Source organism: Ornithorhynchus anatinus, chromosome 3, assembly GCF_004115215.2.
Source record: "Ornithorhynchus anatinus isolate Pmale09 chromosome 3, mOrnAna1.pri.v4, whole genome shotgun sequence".
Taxonomy (NCBI): Eukaryota; Metazoa; Chordata; class Mammalia; order Monotremata; family Ornithorhynchidae; genus Ornithorhynchus; species Ornithorhynchus anatinus.
The window spans coordinates 89,053,979-89,070,370 of NC_041730.1; the positions used below are offsets into that span (position 1 = coordinate 89,053,979).

The 16,392-nt window shown below is 45.9% G+C and overlaps 1 protein-coding gene across 5 annotated transcripts in view; it reads left to right on the forward strand.

Annotated features, from left to right (window-relative positions):
- Positions 1-2,418: 2,418 nt before the first annotated feature.
- RUFY2 (RUN and FYVE domain containing 2) overlaps positions 2,419-16,392 on the forward strand; it is a 53,113-nt gene continuing 39,139 nt past the window's right edge. For all 5 annotated transcript variants that reach the window (XM_029060210.2, XM_039911523.1, XM_039911524.1 and 2 more), the window contains exons 1-3: positions 2,419-2,818; positions 10,224-10,397; positions 15,611-15,728. In XM_029060210.2, coding sequence (XP_028916043.1) covers positions 2,464-2,818; positions 10,224-10,397; positions 15,611-15,728 — 647 coding nt within the window. In that variant the 5' untranslated portion in view covers positions 2,419-2,463. The remainder of the gene's footprint in view (positions 2,819-10,223; positions 10,398-15,610; positions 15,729-16,392) is intronic.

The window sequence follows — 16,392 nt, forward strand, 5'->3', positions numbered from 1 at the left end:
CCATGACGTGGGCTTTTTCCACTGAGCCACGCTGCTTCTCTAATTTATACTTATTCTCCCCACTAAGCTTGTGGGCCGGGAACTTGTCTACCAACTTTTTTGCATTGTACTCTCCCAAGTGCTTTGTACAGTGCTCTGCACACAAATGCTCAGTCAGTGGTATTTATTGAGCTCTCACTGTGTGCAGAGCACTTGGGAGAGTAAAACAGAAGTAGCGGACTGGTTCCCTGCCCAAAGTGAGTTTGCAGTCTAGAGGGAGGGAGACATATGAATAAATGTATGTCATTTAAAGATATGTGCACAGATAAAATATGATCCCAGCTCTGCCACTTGTCATCTGTGTGACTGTGGGCAAGTCACTTAACTTCTCGGTGCCTGTTACCTCATCTGTAAAATGGGGATTAAGACTTTGAGCCTCCCATGGGACAACCTGATTACCCTGTATATACCCCAGCGCTCAGAACAGTGCTCTGCACATAGTAAGCACTTAACAAATACCAACATTATTATTATTATTATTGCATACAAGTCTAAGGAAATATGTGCTCCATGATGCAACCATTCTTGATGCAGCCATATTTTGGGGAGTCATGGGTCATGGGTTCTAATCCCCCTTCTGCCACTTGTCTGTTGTGTGACCCTGGGCAAGTCACTTCATTTCTTTGGGCCTCAGTTCCCTCATCTATAAAATGGGGATTAAGACTGTGAGTCCCATGTGGGACAAGGCCTGTGTCCAACCCGATTGACTTGCATCCATCCTGGTGCTTAGTACAAGTGGTTGGCACATAGTGCCTTAAAAATATCATTATTAAATCTGGTATCATCAGTATCTTAATAACTCTAGTGGAGGATAATACCGCAAACAGGTCAACTTGGTAGTGATCGTTTCCTTGGTGGATCCCACACTGGTTGTGAAAAGGGGAGCGCCGGAAAATGAGGTGGATGCCTGGGGGGGGGTCCTGAGCACAAGCTGAGTGAATTTTCATTCAAAAGGAGCTCCTTGACCAAATTTCCCTTAAGACTTCACCCCAAACTAAACTTCCCGTGTGGTGCCTGGTTGTCACTATCCATCCCTCCCCAGGCCTTGATGGTGCTCTGCGTTTCATCACCAAAAATTCTGTTGCCGACTTTTTCATTCCAAGCGCTTAGTACAGTGCTCTGCATATAGTAAGCGCTCAATAAATACTCTTGAATGAATGAATGAAAAAAATGTCCTTTGCCTCAGGCAGAGCCAGGGGAAACGGGGGAGGAAAAAGGTGCCGGCTGCCCCCCTCCTGATGCTGGAGTGTCTTGTCCTCTCCCAAGTGCTCAGTAGAGAAGCAGTGTGGCTCAGTGGAAAGAGCCCGGGCTTGAGAGTCAGAAGTCACGGCTTCTAATCCCAGCTCTGCCACTTGTTAGCTGTGTGACTGTAGGCCAGTCACTTCACTTCTCTGGGCCTCAGTGACCTCATCTGTAAAACTGAGACTGTGAGCCTCACGTGGGACACCCTGATGACTCTGTCTCTTCCCCAGCGCTTAGAACGGTGCTCTGCACATAGTAAGCGTTTAACAAATATCATTATTAAAATGGGGACGGAGACTGTGAGCCTCACGTGGGACGCCCTGATGACCCTGTCTCTCCCCCAGTGCTTAGAATGGTGCTCTGCACATAGTAAGCGCTTAACAAATACCAATATTATTAAAATGGGGACCTCACGTGGGACACCCTGATGACCCTGTCTCTCCCCCAGCGCTTAGAACGATGCGCTCTGCACATAGTAAGCGCTTAACAAATCCCAACATTATTAAAATGGGGATGGAGACTGTGAGCCTCACGTGGGACGCCCTGATAATAATGTTGGTATTTGTTAAGCGCTTCCTATGTGCCGAGCACTGTTCTAAGCTTTGGGGTAGACATAGGGGAATCAGGTTGTCCCACGTGGGGCTCACAGTCTTAATCCCCATTTTACAGATGAGGGAACTGAGGCCCAGAGAAGTGAAGTGACTTGCCCACAGTCACACAGCCGACAAGTGGCAGCGCTGGGATTCCGAACTCATGAGCCCTGACTTCAAAGCCCATGCTCTTTCCACTGAGCCACGCTGTCTCTCCCCCAGCGCTGAGAAGGGTGCTTTTAAAGCCCAATATTATTACAGTGATCTGCGTGAATAACAAATACCAATATTTGCCTAGAGTGAGCTTCCCAAAGGACGATCGAGGGGGCAGTGAGGGCGCCCTAAAGAGGAGTGATTGCTGGGGTAGGCCTGGGGGGGGGAGGGGGCGGGGGAGTCCTCGGCCTTTTGTTATTTTTTCTCGCTGTCTTTTCCCTCCCTCCCTCTCCTTCTCATTTCTCCTCCTCTTCCTCTGCCCTCCCCTTCCGCTCTGCCTCCGTCGCCCTCGTCGTGGTCCCTCCCCGGGCCGAGCCTCTCGCCTGAGGAGAAGGTGGCCGCCCGCCCCAAAGGCTGCCGGGAAACGGGCCGAGCCGCCATGCTCCCGGCCGGGACCCGCTGGGGGTCGGGGTCGGGGGCTCGAGGGGCGGGTCTGCCCTTCGACGCCGACGCCCTGCTGGCCCCTTTCTTGCCCGCCCCTTCCCGCTTGGCCCTGCGTCTCCCCGGCCGCCTTCCCGCCCCCTGGGCGCCGCCCTCTTTGGCGTCGTCGTCCCTCCCGCCATCGCCTCAGGACGGCTGGTCCCGCCGCAGGGGGCGCTGGGAGGCCTGGCAGGACGGGGGGGCGACGGCGGAAGGCCCGAAGGACCGGCCCGACCCCCCTCCGGACCCCCCTCCGGACCCCCATCAGGACCCCCATCCGGACCCCCAACCCCCAGCGGGACCCCCAGCCATGGGTAAGCCCTCCGGCCGGCCGGGACGACCACCCCTCGCTCATGGCGCCCGCCGCGGGGGAGGCCTTTCCTCAACCGGGCCGGGGTCGCCATGGCAACGCGGGGCGCCACGGGGAGGCCGAGGTCACGGCCCCCAGGGATCCTGACGGGGGACTCCTCCCCTCAACGCTCCCCGCAGGGCTGGGCGCCCCGGAGGAACGCGGACGAGTGAACGGTCGAAGGGAAAATGATTCTATTTGCTATTAATGAGATGTGCATCCTCTCGATCCTATTTATGGCTCTTGTTCTTGTCCCCCTCCCCCCCCCCCCCCATTAGACTGTAAGCCCGTCAGAGGGCAGGGACTGTCTCTCTCTGGTACCGATTTGTACAATCCAAGCGCTTAGTACAGTTCAAGCGCTCAATAAATACTATTAAATGAATGAAAAGGGGGCAGAAGAAGGGCGAGGAGAGCGGAGGACTCTGGGGAAGGATGTCAAGGCCCTGCTCATGGCAGCCGGGGAGCCCGGTGCTGACAGAGGAAAGTGCCTCCCCTCCTCCCAGACGCTTAGTACAGCGCGCTCTGCCCACGGTGAGCACGCAATAAACACCTTCGATCGATCGATCGATTGGTCGTTGCCCCCTGACCCTCCCCCTGGTCTCCTCTGGGACATGACTAGGCCTGTCGGGGCCTCCCTGCATCCTCCAGGGCTCCGCAGTGGGACCCTCAATAATGAGAATGTTGGTATTTGTTAAGCGCTTACTATGTGCAAAGCGCCGGGGGAGAGACGTGATGCTCACAGTCTTCATCTCCATAATAATAATGTTGGTATTTGTCAAATGCTTATGTGCAGAGCACTGTTCTAAGCGCTGGGGGAGAGACAGGGTCGTCAGGTTGTCCCCCGTGAGGCTCACAGCCTTCATCCCCATAATAATAATGTTGGTATTTGTTAAGCGCTGACTATGTGCAGAGCACTGTTCTAAGCACTGGGGGAGAGGCAGGGTCATCAGGTTGTCCCCCGTGAGGCTCACTGTCTTCATCCCCATAATAATAATATAATCATGTTGGTATTTGTTAAGCCCTTACTATGTGCAGAGCACTGTTCTAAGCACTGGGGGAGAGACAGGGTCATCAGGTTGTCCCCCGTGAGGCTCACAGCCTTCATCCCCATAATAATAATGTTGGTATTTGTTAAGTGCTATGTGCAGAGCACTGTTCTAAGCGCTGGGTGAGAGACAGGGTCATCAGATTGGCCCCCATGAGGCTCACTGTCTTCATCCCCATAATAATAATAATAATGTTGGTATTTGTTAAGCCCTTATTATGTGCAGAGCACTGTTCTAAGCGCTGGGGGAGAGAGAGGGTCATCAGGTTGTCCCCCGTGAGGCTCACAGCCTTCATCCCCATAATAATAATGTTGGTATTTGTTAAGCGCTGACTATGTGCAGAGCACTGTTCTAAGCGTTGGGGGAGAGACAGGGTCGTCAGGTTGTCCCCCGTGAGGCTCACAGCCTTCATCCCCATAATAATAATGTTGGTATTTGTTAAGTGCTATGTGCAGAGCACTGTTCTAAGTGCTGGGGGAGAGACAGGGTCATCAGGTTGTCCCCTGTGAGGCTCACTGTCTTCATCCCCATAATAATAATATAATAATGTTGGTATTTGTTAAGCCCTTACTATGTGCAGAGCACTGTTCTAAGCACTGGGTGAGAGACAGGGTCATCAGATTGGCCCCCATGAGGCTCACTGTCTTCATCCCCATAATAATAATAATAATGTTGGTATTTGTTAAGCCCTTATTATGTGCAGAGCACTGTTCTAAGCGCTGGGGGAGAGAGAGGGTCATCAGGTTGTCCCCCGTGAGGCTCACAGCCTTCATCCCCATAATAATAATGTTGGTATTTGTTAAGCGCTGACTATGTGCAGAGCACTGTTCTAAGCGTTGGGGGAGAGACAGGGTCGTCAGGTTGTCCCCCGTGAGGCTCACAGCCTTCATCCCCATAATAATAATGTTGGTATTTGTTAAGTGCTATGTGCAGAGCACTGTTCTAAGTGCTGGGGGAGAGACAGGGTCATCAGGTTGTCCCCTGTGAGGCTCACTGTCTTCATCCCCATAATAATAATATAATAATGTTGGTATTTGTTAAGCCCTTACTATGTGCAGAGCACTGTTCTAAGCACTGGGGGAGAGACAGGGTCATCAGGTTGTCCCCCGTGAGGCTCACAGCCTTCATCCCCATAATAATAATGTTGGTATTTGTTAAGCGCTTACTATGTGCAGTGAACTGTTTTAAGCGCTGGGGGAGAGACAGGGTAATCCGATTGGGCCCCGTGAGGCTCACTGTCTTCATCCCCATAATAATAATAATGTTGGTATTTGTTAAGCCCTTATTATGTGCAGAGCACTGTTCTAAGCGCTGGGGGAGAGACAGGGTCATCAGGTTGTCCTCCATGAGGCTCACAGCCTTCATCCCCATAATAACAATGTTGGTATTTGTTAAGCGCTGACCATTCATTCATTCAATAGTATTTATTGAGCGCTTACTATGTGCAGAGCACTGTACTAAGCGCTTGGGATGAACAAGTCGGCAACAGATAGAGACAGTCCCTGCCGTTTGACGGGCTTACAGTCTAATCGGGGGAGACGGACAGACAAGAACAATGGCAATAAACAGGGTCAAGGGGAAGAAACATCTCATAAAAACAATGGCAACTAAATAGAATCAAGGCGATGTACAGTTCCTTAACAAAATATGTGCAGAGCACTGTTCTAAGCGCTGGGGGAGAGACAGGGTCGTCAGGTTGTCCCCCGTGAGGCTCACAGCCTTCATCCCCATAATAATAATGTTGGTATTGTTAAGCGCTGACTATGTGCAGAGCACTGTTCTAAGCGCTGGGGGAGAGGCAGGGTCGTCAGGTTGTCCCCCGTGAGGCTCACAGCCTTCATCCCCATAATAATAATGTTGGTATTTGTTAAGCGCTGACTATGTGCAGAGCACTGTTCTAAGCGCTGGGGGAGATATAAGGTAATCAGATTGGCCCACTTGAGGCTCACAGTTTTCATCCCCCATTTTCCAGCTGAGGTCATTGAGGCCCAGAGAAGTGAAGTGACTTGCCCAGAGTCACCCAGCTGACAAGCGGCAGAGCTGGTATTTGAACCCATGACCTCTGACTCCCAAGCCCGGACTCTTTCCACTGAGCCACACAAGCGCTTAGGACAATCAATCAGTGGTATCGAGGGCTTACTAGGTACAGAGCCCCGTACTGAGCGCCCGGCAGAGTTCCAGCACTTGCCTGCCGTGTGGCCTTGGGCAAGCCACTTCGCTTCTCTGGGCCGCAGTGACCTCATCTGTGAGCTGGGGATTAAGACTGTGAGCCCTATTCATTCAGTCATATTTATTGAGCGCTTACTATGTGCAGAGCACTGGATTAAGCGCTTGGAATGTACAGAGAAACAGCATGGCTCAGTGGAAAGAGCTCGGGCTGGGGCGTCAGAGGTCATGGGTTCTAACACTGGCTCTGCCGTTGTCAGCTGTGTGACTTTGGGCAAGTCACTTCATTCTCTGTGCCTCAGTAACCTCATCTGGAAAATGGGGATGAAGACTGTGAGCCCTACGTGGGACACCCTGATCACCTTGTATTTCCCCCCCCCCCCCCCAGTGCTTAGAACAGTGCTTGGCACATAGTAAGCGCTTAACAAATATGACCATTATTATTACAGTTCAGCAACAGATAGAGACAATCCCTGCCCAACAGCGGGCTCCCTATGTGTCCAACCCGATTTGCTTGGATCCATCCCAGTGCCTGGCACATAGTAAGCGCTTAACAAAAGCAATAATAATTATTATTATTACAATAGAATAATAGGGCAGGTGCCCCTCCTATAATGTGTTTACAGTCTAGAGGAGCCTCGCCCTCCTTGCTGGACTCCCATTCTTAAGGAGCAGTGTGGTGAAGGCAGCCCCAGAAAGCGAGGTGACACTTTGGGCCCGGCTTCACTCACAGATCCAGCGCTTGGAACAGTGCTTGGCACACAGTAAGCGCTTAACAGCTGTGTGACTTTGGACAAGTCACTTAACTGCTCTGGGCCTCAGTGACCTCATCTGTAAAATGGGGATGAAGACTGTGAGCCCCACGTGGGACAACCTGATTACCTTGTATCCCCCCAGCGCTTAGAACAGTGCTTGGCACATAGTAAGTGCTTAACAAATGTCATCATCATTATTATTATTATTAATAACAAATGTCATCATTATTATTAAGAAACGGCCCCGAAGGTGGCAGAGAGGCGGCACGGTCTCAAAGGTGCAGTGAGAATTTTTTATTCATTAACTCTGGACTTGTTTTTTCTTTGGTCAGAAATGATTTTGAAATGCGCAGAGCGAATGTGCAGTTGGAGAGTTCAAACCCAATAGGCCTGAATTCTGTATTTCTTTTAAAAATGACAACTGATAATGACTTTGGTACTTCATTAGATTAAACAATAGTAGCAGAGAAGCAGTGGACACCGTTGTTGGGTAGGGATTGTCTCTATTTGTTGCTGAATTGTACTTTCCAGTGCTTAGTACAGTGCTCTGCACATAGTCAGCGCTCAATAAATACAGTTGAATGAATTCACCTCGCAGGTGCCTTGTGCAGACATCGGCGTGGTTACAATGTAACAAGAAAGGGAAGTACTAGGAAAAGGGGGGAAAAGTGGTCGTTGTACAACTTGCCCCTTTTGTGTTGGTCGCGTGCAAAAGGTGTAATTATCCACCACAGATGCAGTGAGAAACTGTAAAAAGATGCCAAGCAGAAAGAGGGTACATTGCAGCAGAACGTCTTTCTGTTTTCTGATTTAAAGGGGTGAGATTCTTCACCGTTCATTCATTCAATCGTATTTATTGAGCGCTTACTGTGTGCAGAGCACTGTTCTAAGTGCTCGGGAAATACAATTGGGCAACAGATAGAGACAATCCCTACCCACCAACGGGCTCACAGTCTCCAGAGTCTGGCCATTTCCATGAAACGGCAGCTTAGGTCGGGAAGCACAGAGTAATTCTTGTAGACCAGGTTTATTCGTTCATTCATTCGTATTTATTGAGCGCTTACTATGTGCCGAGCACTGTACTAAGCGCTTGGAATGAACAGTTCGGCAACAGATAGAGACAGTCCCCTCCCAACTGGAAGGGATCTTGAGAGACCAGAGATCACAAGCTCAGAAAGATGATTTTGCACTGTGAACTTCTGGTTAGTGGAGGAATAGGAGGATTTGTGGGCAGTTAGCTGGAGAATGCCCCGAGAATCAGGAATGTCAAGGTCCAATTTTGTCTTCTACTAGTGTGACCTTTAGAAACTCCATTCTGTATCTGTTTTGCCATTGGGTGCAAATGGTATTTTGGAGCCAGTCGAACAGTTGTGCCGATTAATGAGATGTTAGATGCAGATTGAATATCTAAAAGAAGGAAAAATGGAACTACAAGACATTATCATGACGCAGAGCTTTTTAAAAATGTACAATAGTTATAAATCCCCTGCAAAAGATTGGGCTTTTTAATATTCAAAAGTTATTATAAAGTACAGCTAATATAGAATTAATATTTCAATAAATGATGGGTCTGAACGCTTACTATGTGCAGGACTCCAAACTAAGCACCTGAAAGAGTACATTTTCTCTGCATGTGGCAAAATAAATTCGGTAAGATCGGTTTGAACAGAATTATCCCTGATTCTGCGATCCTCTATTTTAGGCTAGAGGATTCAGAGGATTGCAAGATTTTTTTCTTCATCATTTTGAAATTTTAGCTTGGGTTCGTTTTTCACATAGGTTGGTTAACCCAAACGTGTGTAATTCAAACTGTAGATATCTAGGTCCTCTTAGATTTGTAATGAAGTTTTAGGATAGTGAAAATGGCTCTGTCAAATTAAGACCACTGGTGAAAATTTTGTTTACAAATAAAGATCTATTATGCTGAAGTCAGAGCCCTAACAGTTGCAGGAGGAGCCTGGTGTGAGATTCATTGCTGAAGAATAAAATTGACCATTTGTTTTTTATTTCTTGGAGGGAAAATACTATGAAGGAATTGCATTAATACAGTGCTGCTGAATCAAAGCCAGTTGTGCCCTACCCTAAAACAAGGTGGTTTTTATGCTTTAGGTGTGGCCCACCTCAGGTGACTCAGCAGCAATGAGATAAAATGAGGGAAAATTTACAATCTGCTCTCTAGAGAAAGGGTGACAACACTAGGAAACCTAAAGGAGAAGGGTTAAAATATTGGTATATCACAGAAACTACAAAAGGGAGATGAAGAGTAGCTCAAACTTTTACTACTGTATTTTTACTATCCTAATTTGGAGCTCCTCTGTCAGAAACCTACCTCACCTACAGTTGTCACATACTTTTGCTCTCTTCCCATTTTATGCTGAACTTTTTCTCATCGATCAATGGTATTTATTGAGCCCTTGCCGTAAGCAGAGCACTGTACTAAGCGCTTGGGAGAGTTTAACAGACATATTCCCTGCCCCTACTGATTGTATAGTCTAGAGGGAGTGCTTCTCTGGTGAGAAGCAGCATGGCTCAGTGGAAGGAGCCCGGATTTAGGAGTCAGAGGTCATGGGTTCGAATCCCAGATCCGGCACCTGTCAGCTGTGTGACTTTGGGCAAGTCACTTAACTTCTCGGTGCCTCAGTTACCTAATCTGTAAAATGGGGATTAAGACTGTGAGCCTCACGTGGGACAATCTGATTACCCTGTATCTACTCCAGTGCTTAGTGCTGGGCACATAGTAAGCACTTAAATACCAATGTTATTATTATTATAAGGTCCTTGTTTCACAACCTCACATTTAAAATATGTATTTTTTTACCTTTTACCATTGGTCCTTTTTTGGGTGATACTTGGGAAGCGTAACAAATTGTCAGAACTGAGATGGCATGGAGTCTAAAGAAAATAACAAGAATGTGGAAATTGAAGGGGCACTCTTACTAGGTCTTCGTGACTTCAGCCGACTTTGAGTCGGCTTCCTCATCAGAAAAATGGGAATAATAATAGCTATCTCAGGGGGGTGTTGAGGGGACAGAATGAGATGTCATATAAAAATGCTTTGTATTTTTTTAAATATTCCTTCCTACTTATCTGGTCAAATTGTAATTTGCCCCTTAAGACTATTTGTAAGGTTTTGTGGATACAGACTTCTATAAACGTTTGCAAAATCAGGTGAAGCAATTGATGACAATCTGCTTCTAAGTGGAGAGTGAAGGAGTTGCCTTGGAGATGGGGATTTCTTTTGGGGTTTATAAGGGCATTGGGAGGAGGGGCAAAGAAGGGTTCCTCTGAATTGGGTTCATTTCTAGAACAGACCAAGTGTCCGATTGGAAGAATGAAGATTGAAGCCTGATGCTTTGTTTAATTCATTGAAATGCAGTGCTGGTTTCTTCTTTCTTGCTTTCAGCTGTGAAAGACCCCACAGCTGTGGAGAGAGCAAACCTGTTGAACATGGCAAAACTGAGTATCAAAGGACTGATCGAATCAGCCTTGAGCTTTGGCCGCACCTTAGATTCGGATTACCCCCCCTTGCAGCAATTCTTTGTTGTCATGGAACATTGCCTGAAACACGGTCTCAAAGGTGCAGTGAGAATTTTTTATTCATTAACTTTGGACTTGTTTTTTCTTTGGTCAGAAATGATTTTGAAATGTGCAGAGCGAATGTGTAGTTGGAGAGTTCAAACCTAATAGGCCTGAATTCTGTATTTCTTTTAAAAATGACAACAGATAATGACTTTGGTACTTCATTAGATTAAACAATAGTAGCAGAGAAGCAGCGTTGGCTCAGTGGAAAGAGCACGGGCTTGGAAATCAGAGGTCATGGGTTCAAATCCCCATTCAGCTACTTGGCAAGTCACTCAACTTCTCTGTGCCTCAGTTACCTCATTTATAAAATGGGGATTAAGACTGTGAGCCCCACGTGGGACAACCTGATCACCTGTATCCTCCCCAGTGCTTAGAACAGTGCTTTGCACATACTAAGCACTTAACAAATGCCATTATTATTATTATTATTATTAATTATTATTAGCATTAGGGCTCTTTATCTGGAGAGACTTGGGAGGGGAGGGATCCTTTTCATGATTCCTTTGGAATTTTTGAATTGTTGCTGCGTCCTCATTTTGAATTAGTATATTGCTAAGCCAGTTGAGTTAATTTTGCCTGAAGATGTTATTAGAAATAAATGAAGACTATATTTCAATAAACATATTAGGGCAAAGAAAACCTCGGGTTAGAGTGTCTTTTAAGTAGTGGCTTTGGGTCAGAATCAGCACTACGTCAAAATAAAATCCTTAGGTAGATTGACACTGACAAGTAATTTGTAGATCATTGTAGATTATTGTTATCGTCCACAGAAACAGTTTATCCACAGTGTCAATCGATGAAATTAAGTGCTTAATGTGAGCAGAGCACTGTACTATCTGCTTGGGAAACTACAGTACAAGAGTTGGCAGACATGTTCCCTGCCCACATTGAACTTAGGGGGTAGAGGAGAGACAGCCATTAATATAAATTAATAATTTATAATGTGTAATTAGAGGTACGTACATAAGTGCTGAGGGGTTGACAGATATCAAATGCCCAAAGGTCACAGAGAAGCGCTTAGTACAGTGCTCTGCAAACAGTAAGCACACAGTAAATACGACTGAATGAAATCCACATGCCTGTGTGGTAAGGGACAGGTACAAGGAGGAGGGGAATTGAGTTGTGGACCTAGGATATCAACCATGGCTTACGGGACCCACAAAGTTTGAGAGAGGATTTTTTTTTCTTCTGGAAGTATCTACTTGGGGACCAAATCCATCAGGTGATATTTTAGTCCTTAATAATAATTATGGTACTTGTTAAGCTCTTATTATGTGCCGAGCACTGTTCTGAGCCTTACCTAGGGTTAAGCACGTGGTAGCAAGCAAGTCAGGAGAGGCACAGAGCAGAGGCTGTTCAGGGAGCCGTGACTTCAGTAGGACTGTATTCATTTATTCAGTCGTATTTATTGAGTGCTTACTCTGTGCAGAGCACTGTACTAAGCGCTGGGAATGTACAATTCGGCAAGAGAGACAATCCCTGCCCAATAAGGGGCTCACAGTCTAAAAGGGGGCTAGAGCACGGGCCTGGGAGTCAGAAGGTTGTGGGTTCTATTCCCGGCTCTGCCACCTGCCTACCGTGTGACCTTGGGCAAGTCTATGTACTTCACTTACCTCGTCTGTAAAATGGAGATTAAGACTGTGAGCCCCATGTGAGACTGGGACTGTGTCCAACCCCATTTGTTTGTATCCACCCCAGCCCAGCACCCCAGTAGTGGAGAAGCAGCATGGCTCAGTGGAAAGAGCACGGGCTTTGGAGTCAGGGCTCATGAGTTCGAATCCCAGCTCTGCCACTTGTCGGCTGTGTGACTCTGGGCAAGTCACTTCACTTCTCTGTGCCTCAGTTCCCTCATCTGTAAAATGGGGATGAAGACTGTGAGCCCCACGTGGGACAACCTGATTCCCCTATGTCTACCCCAGCGCTTAGAACAGTGCTCGGCACATAGTAAGCGCTTAACAAATACCAACATTATTATTATTATTATTAGTGCCTGGCACATAGTAAGCACTTAACAAATACCAGAATTATTATTTGCAGTTTTGTACTGCAGACTTCTTTAGCCCCCCAGGCGCCTCCATCTTGACCAACAGTCCCTGTTCTCCCTCCTATTTAGACTGTGAGCCCCATGTGAGACAGGGACTGTGTCCAACCCAAGTAACTTCTATCTACCCCAGTGCATATTGTAGTGCTTGACACATAATAAGCACTTAACAAAAACCGTAATTAGTAATTACTATTTGAAGGGCCTGGATTCTAATCCTACCTGCACTTGTCTTCTGTGTGACAAGTGACTTCACTTTCCTGTGCCCTCAGCTACCTCATCTGTAAAATGGGGATTAAGATTGTGTGCCCTCTGTGGACGCATAGACTGTGTCTAACCTGATTAGCTAGTATCTGCGCCAAAGCTTAGTAAAGTGTCTGGCACATAGCAAGCGCTTAATAAATACCATAAAAATTGTTATTATAATTATCATTGGACAAATCAAAAATCAAATGGGAAGCCCTTAACCAGAGGGAAACCATCCCTGACTAATCAGAATTTTCTCTGTTTCAAAGGGAAGGCTGACTCCATTTTGAGACAGTCCTTGGTAGAGAAGCAGAGTGGCTCAGTGGAAAGAGCCCGGACTTGGGAGTCAGAGGTCATGGGTTCTAATCCCAGCTCTGCCGCTTGTCAGCTGTGTGACTTTGGGCATGTCACTTGACTTCTCTGTGCCTCAGTTCCCTCATCTCTCAAATAGGGATTAAGACTGTGAGCCCCACGTGCAACAACCTGTTCACCTTGTATCCCCCCAGCGCTTAGAACAGTGCTTTGCACATAGTAAGCGCTTAACAAATACCATCATTATTGTTATTATTATTAGAGATAAGTCTCTGAGCTCTGAAAATAGAGGGGGGGGACCCTTGATTGGTCTATTCTGTCAAGGGCTGTTGCGTTCATGGAGTTTGCAATGAACTCTGGCCTCGCCAGACCCTTTCTAGGATCCATACCTGGAGTAGAAAGGTTAACTGTAGCCCATCTTTCTCAGTATTGGGAGGTATCGTGGGAAGCAGCATGGCCTAGTGGATAGAGCCCGGGCCTGAGAGTCAGAAGGACCTGGGTTCTAATCCCAGCTCTGCCACTTGTCTGCTGCGTGACCTTGAGCAAGTCACTTCACTTCCCTATGCCTCCGTTCCCTCATTTATAAAATGGGGGTTAAGACTGTGTGTCCCATGTGAGACATGGACTGTGTCAGATCTGATTAGCTTGTATCTACCCCAGGGCTTAGAACAGTGCCTGGCGTATAGTAAGTGCTTAACAAATTCCAGTTTAGAAAAGAAATTTAAAAAAAACCACGTAGATTGGTAGAAGGGTCTAGGGGGAGAGCCCAGAGCAACCAGTCATTTGTAAGCTGGAGGTACACAGTTTCTTGGCCAGAACAATCTTGTTTGTAAGTTCTTAAACAGTCATCAGCTCTTCCGGAAAAAAATACGACAAAAAAGCTAGTTACAAACTCGCCTTTCACTCACTTAAAAACAAGACTGAACATTTTGGAGGTTGCACATGTGCCTTTACGGAGCATGTAGATTTGTGATTTGTTTTACAAAGGAGTGCTATTTTGCCCCGCAGACATGGTCGTTGTAAAACTAATGAGTTTATAAATGGAAGTGGCATTTTTCCAAGTCCAGTCACGTAGCAAAAAGGCTTTTTGGCAGAAAAGTTTGGGAAGCACATTGCTAGGTCATTAAACCATGGCTTAAATAAAGTTTCCTCTAGCATCAAGATATCACTAGGATTTAGCTATTTGGATGTTAGGACTCCTGTGTAAATTAACTTTGAAAACATTTCTTTGTCTAGAAGCTGAAATACTTAAATTTTAACATCTCTAACTTTGTAATAGTTTTAAAATTTGAAGTCTTACCTGACATTACGACTAAGCAATCCAAGGTAGTAGGTGCCAAAAACAATTAAAAACATTAACTCCCCTCCACAAAAACAGACTACTCAGCTCACCCCATCACCCCAACTTGTTCCCTGTGCTCTACCCCCACCCCCGCCCTTCCCACAGCACGTGTGAATATATGTACATACCTATAATTCTATTTATTTACATTTACATGCTTGTTTACTTGTTTTGATGTGTGTATATATAAAATTATATTTATATTGATGCCAGTGATGCCTGTTTACTTGTTTTGATGTCTCTCCCCCCCACCCCCTTCTAGACTGTAAGCCTGTGGTGGGCAGGGATTGTCTCTCTTTTTTGCTGAATTGTACTTTCCAAGAGCTTAATACAGTGCTCTGCACACAGTAAGTGCTCAATAAATATGATCGAATGAATGAAGCTTGTTAAATCTAAATAGAAGTCTCTGTCCGATGAAATATTCTGTGTTGATGAATTTTCTTCAATTAAGGGAGCCTCATTTTTAAAGATCAGAGTGCAGCTACTAAGGGTATCGTTCTAGATGGTCATCCATAGCGAGATCATGTTGAGGTACATAGAAAAAAAATCCCTGCTGTAGATTTCATGTTTAAAGTCACGTTCCTCATACTCAAACTAGGAAAGACATCTTCATAGACATTCACGTGAAGCTATAATTCCATTATATTGGTCACAGGTTTTAGTAATTGTGTAGTGGCTAAATGGCCGCCTTCCTACAGTCATTTTCTGTTGGTCTTGGAACTGCAGCTGTAGAAAATTATCAGTGCATAATGGGATAGAAGCAGTTGTTTTCATCTGACTCTTCTGCCTAGTAGAACTATAGTGCATCTTCATTAAGAATCAAGCACTTCATATTTCATTATAAAACAGCAGGTAATCTGTGACCAGTTTAAATCTTAGAAATGAAAAAGTGTGTAGAGAAGAGATTTCTTCTGCTGGGATCTGGCTACTTATACTTGCTCCCATAGCATTTCCTATCTCTGGAATTTTCATTTAATAAAGGTTTATCACAAGCATTTCTTGAGGCCCACAAGATGGAGGATTTATTTGCTTAGAAGAATGTCATTGATTTGGATTTTTTTTTAAAGGTGAGAGCTGTTGGGTAGGTGGAGTATTTGGATAATGAATTTTAATAATTTCAGTAGAAGTTGCCCCTAGGTAGCAATAGGATTGATTCCCCATACATTCAGTACCTCTGACCTTAGTATGATGATATTAGGTATTAAAAGGCAATCAAGCACAGTTTCCTAAAATGAGAACAAATGGAAAATATATTTTCTCTTTCTAGTAAGAAAATCTTTTTTGAGTTACAACAAAACAATCTGGGGCCCCCTAGAGCTGGTGGAGAAGCTATATCCAGAAGCAGAGGAGATAGCAGCCAGTGTCAGGGATCTGCCTGGCCTTAAGTAAGTATTGTCATATTAAGTAAGTACCATCATATTAAGTAAATATTGTCTTGAATCAGGCCATTTGAAACAACTAAACACATGCTCGGGAAGACTTTGGGGATGGAGAGTGAAAAATGGAATAAGCTTGTGCTACTTTGGGCAGTATTTGATTTTCAGTATCTAGGGCACCAGAAGAGAAGAGACAAGGGCTGGTCATGCCTAATCCAAATTCTGGTGTGAAACATCGTGGCAGAGTTGATAGAGCACGGTGCCAGAGTTGATAGAGCACGGTGCTGAAAGTCAGTAGGTTGTGGGTTCTGATCCCAGCTCCAACACTTGTCTGCTGTGTGACCTGGGCAAGTCACTTCTCTGTGCCTCAGTTACCTAATCTATAAAACCGGGATTGAGACTGTGAGCCCCAGGCAGGACAAGGGACTATGTTCAACCTGATTTGCCTGTATCCACCCCAATGCTTAGAACAGTGCCTGGCACATAGTAAGCATAAGCACTTATCAAATACTCAAATCTACATCCCCAGCCCTTATCTCGCTCCCTCTCTGCAGTCTTGTATTTCCTCTTGCCTTCAAAACATCTCTACTTGGTTGTCCTCCTGTCACCTCAAGCTTAACATGTCCAAAACAGAACTCCTTAACTTCCCACCCAAACCCTGTCCTCTCCTTGA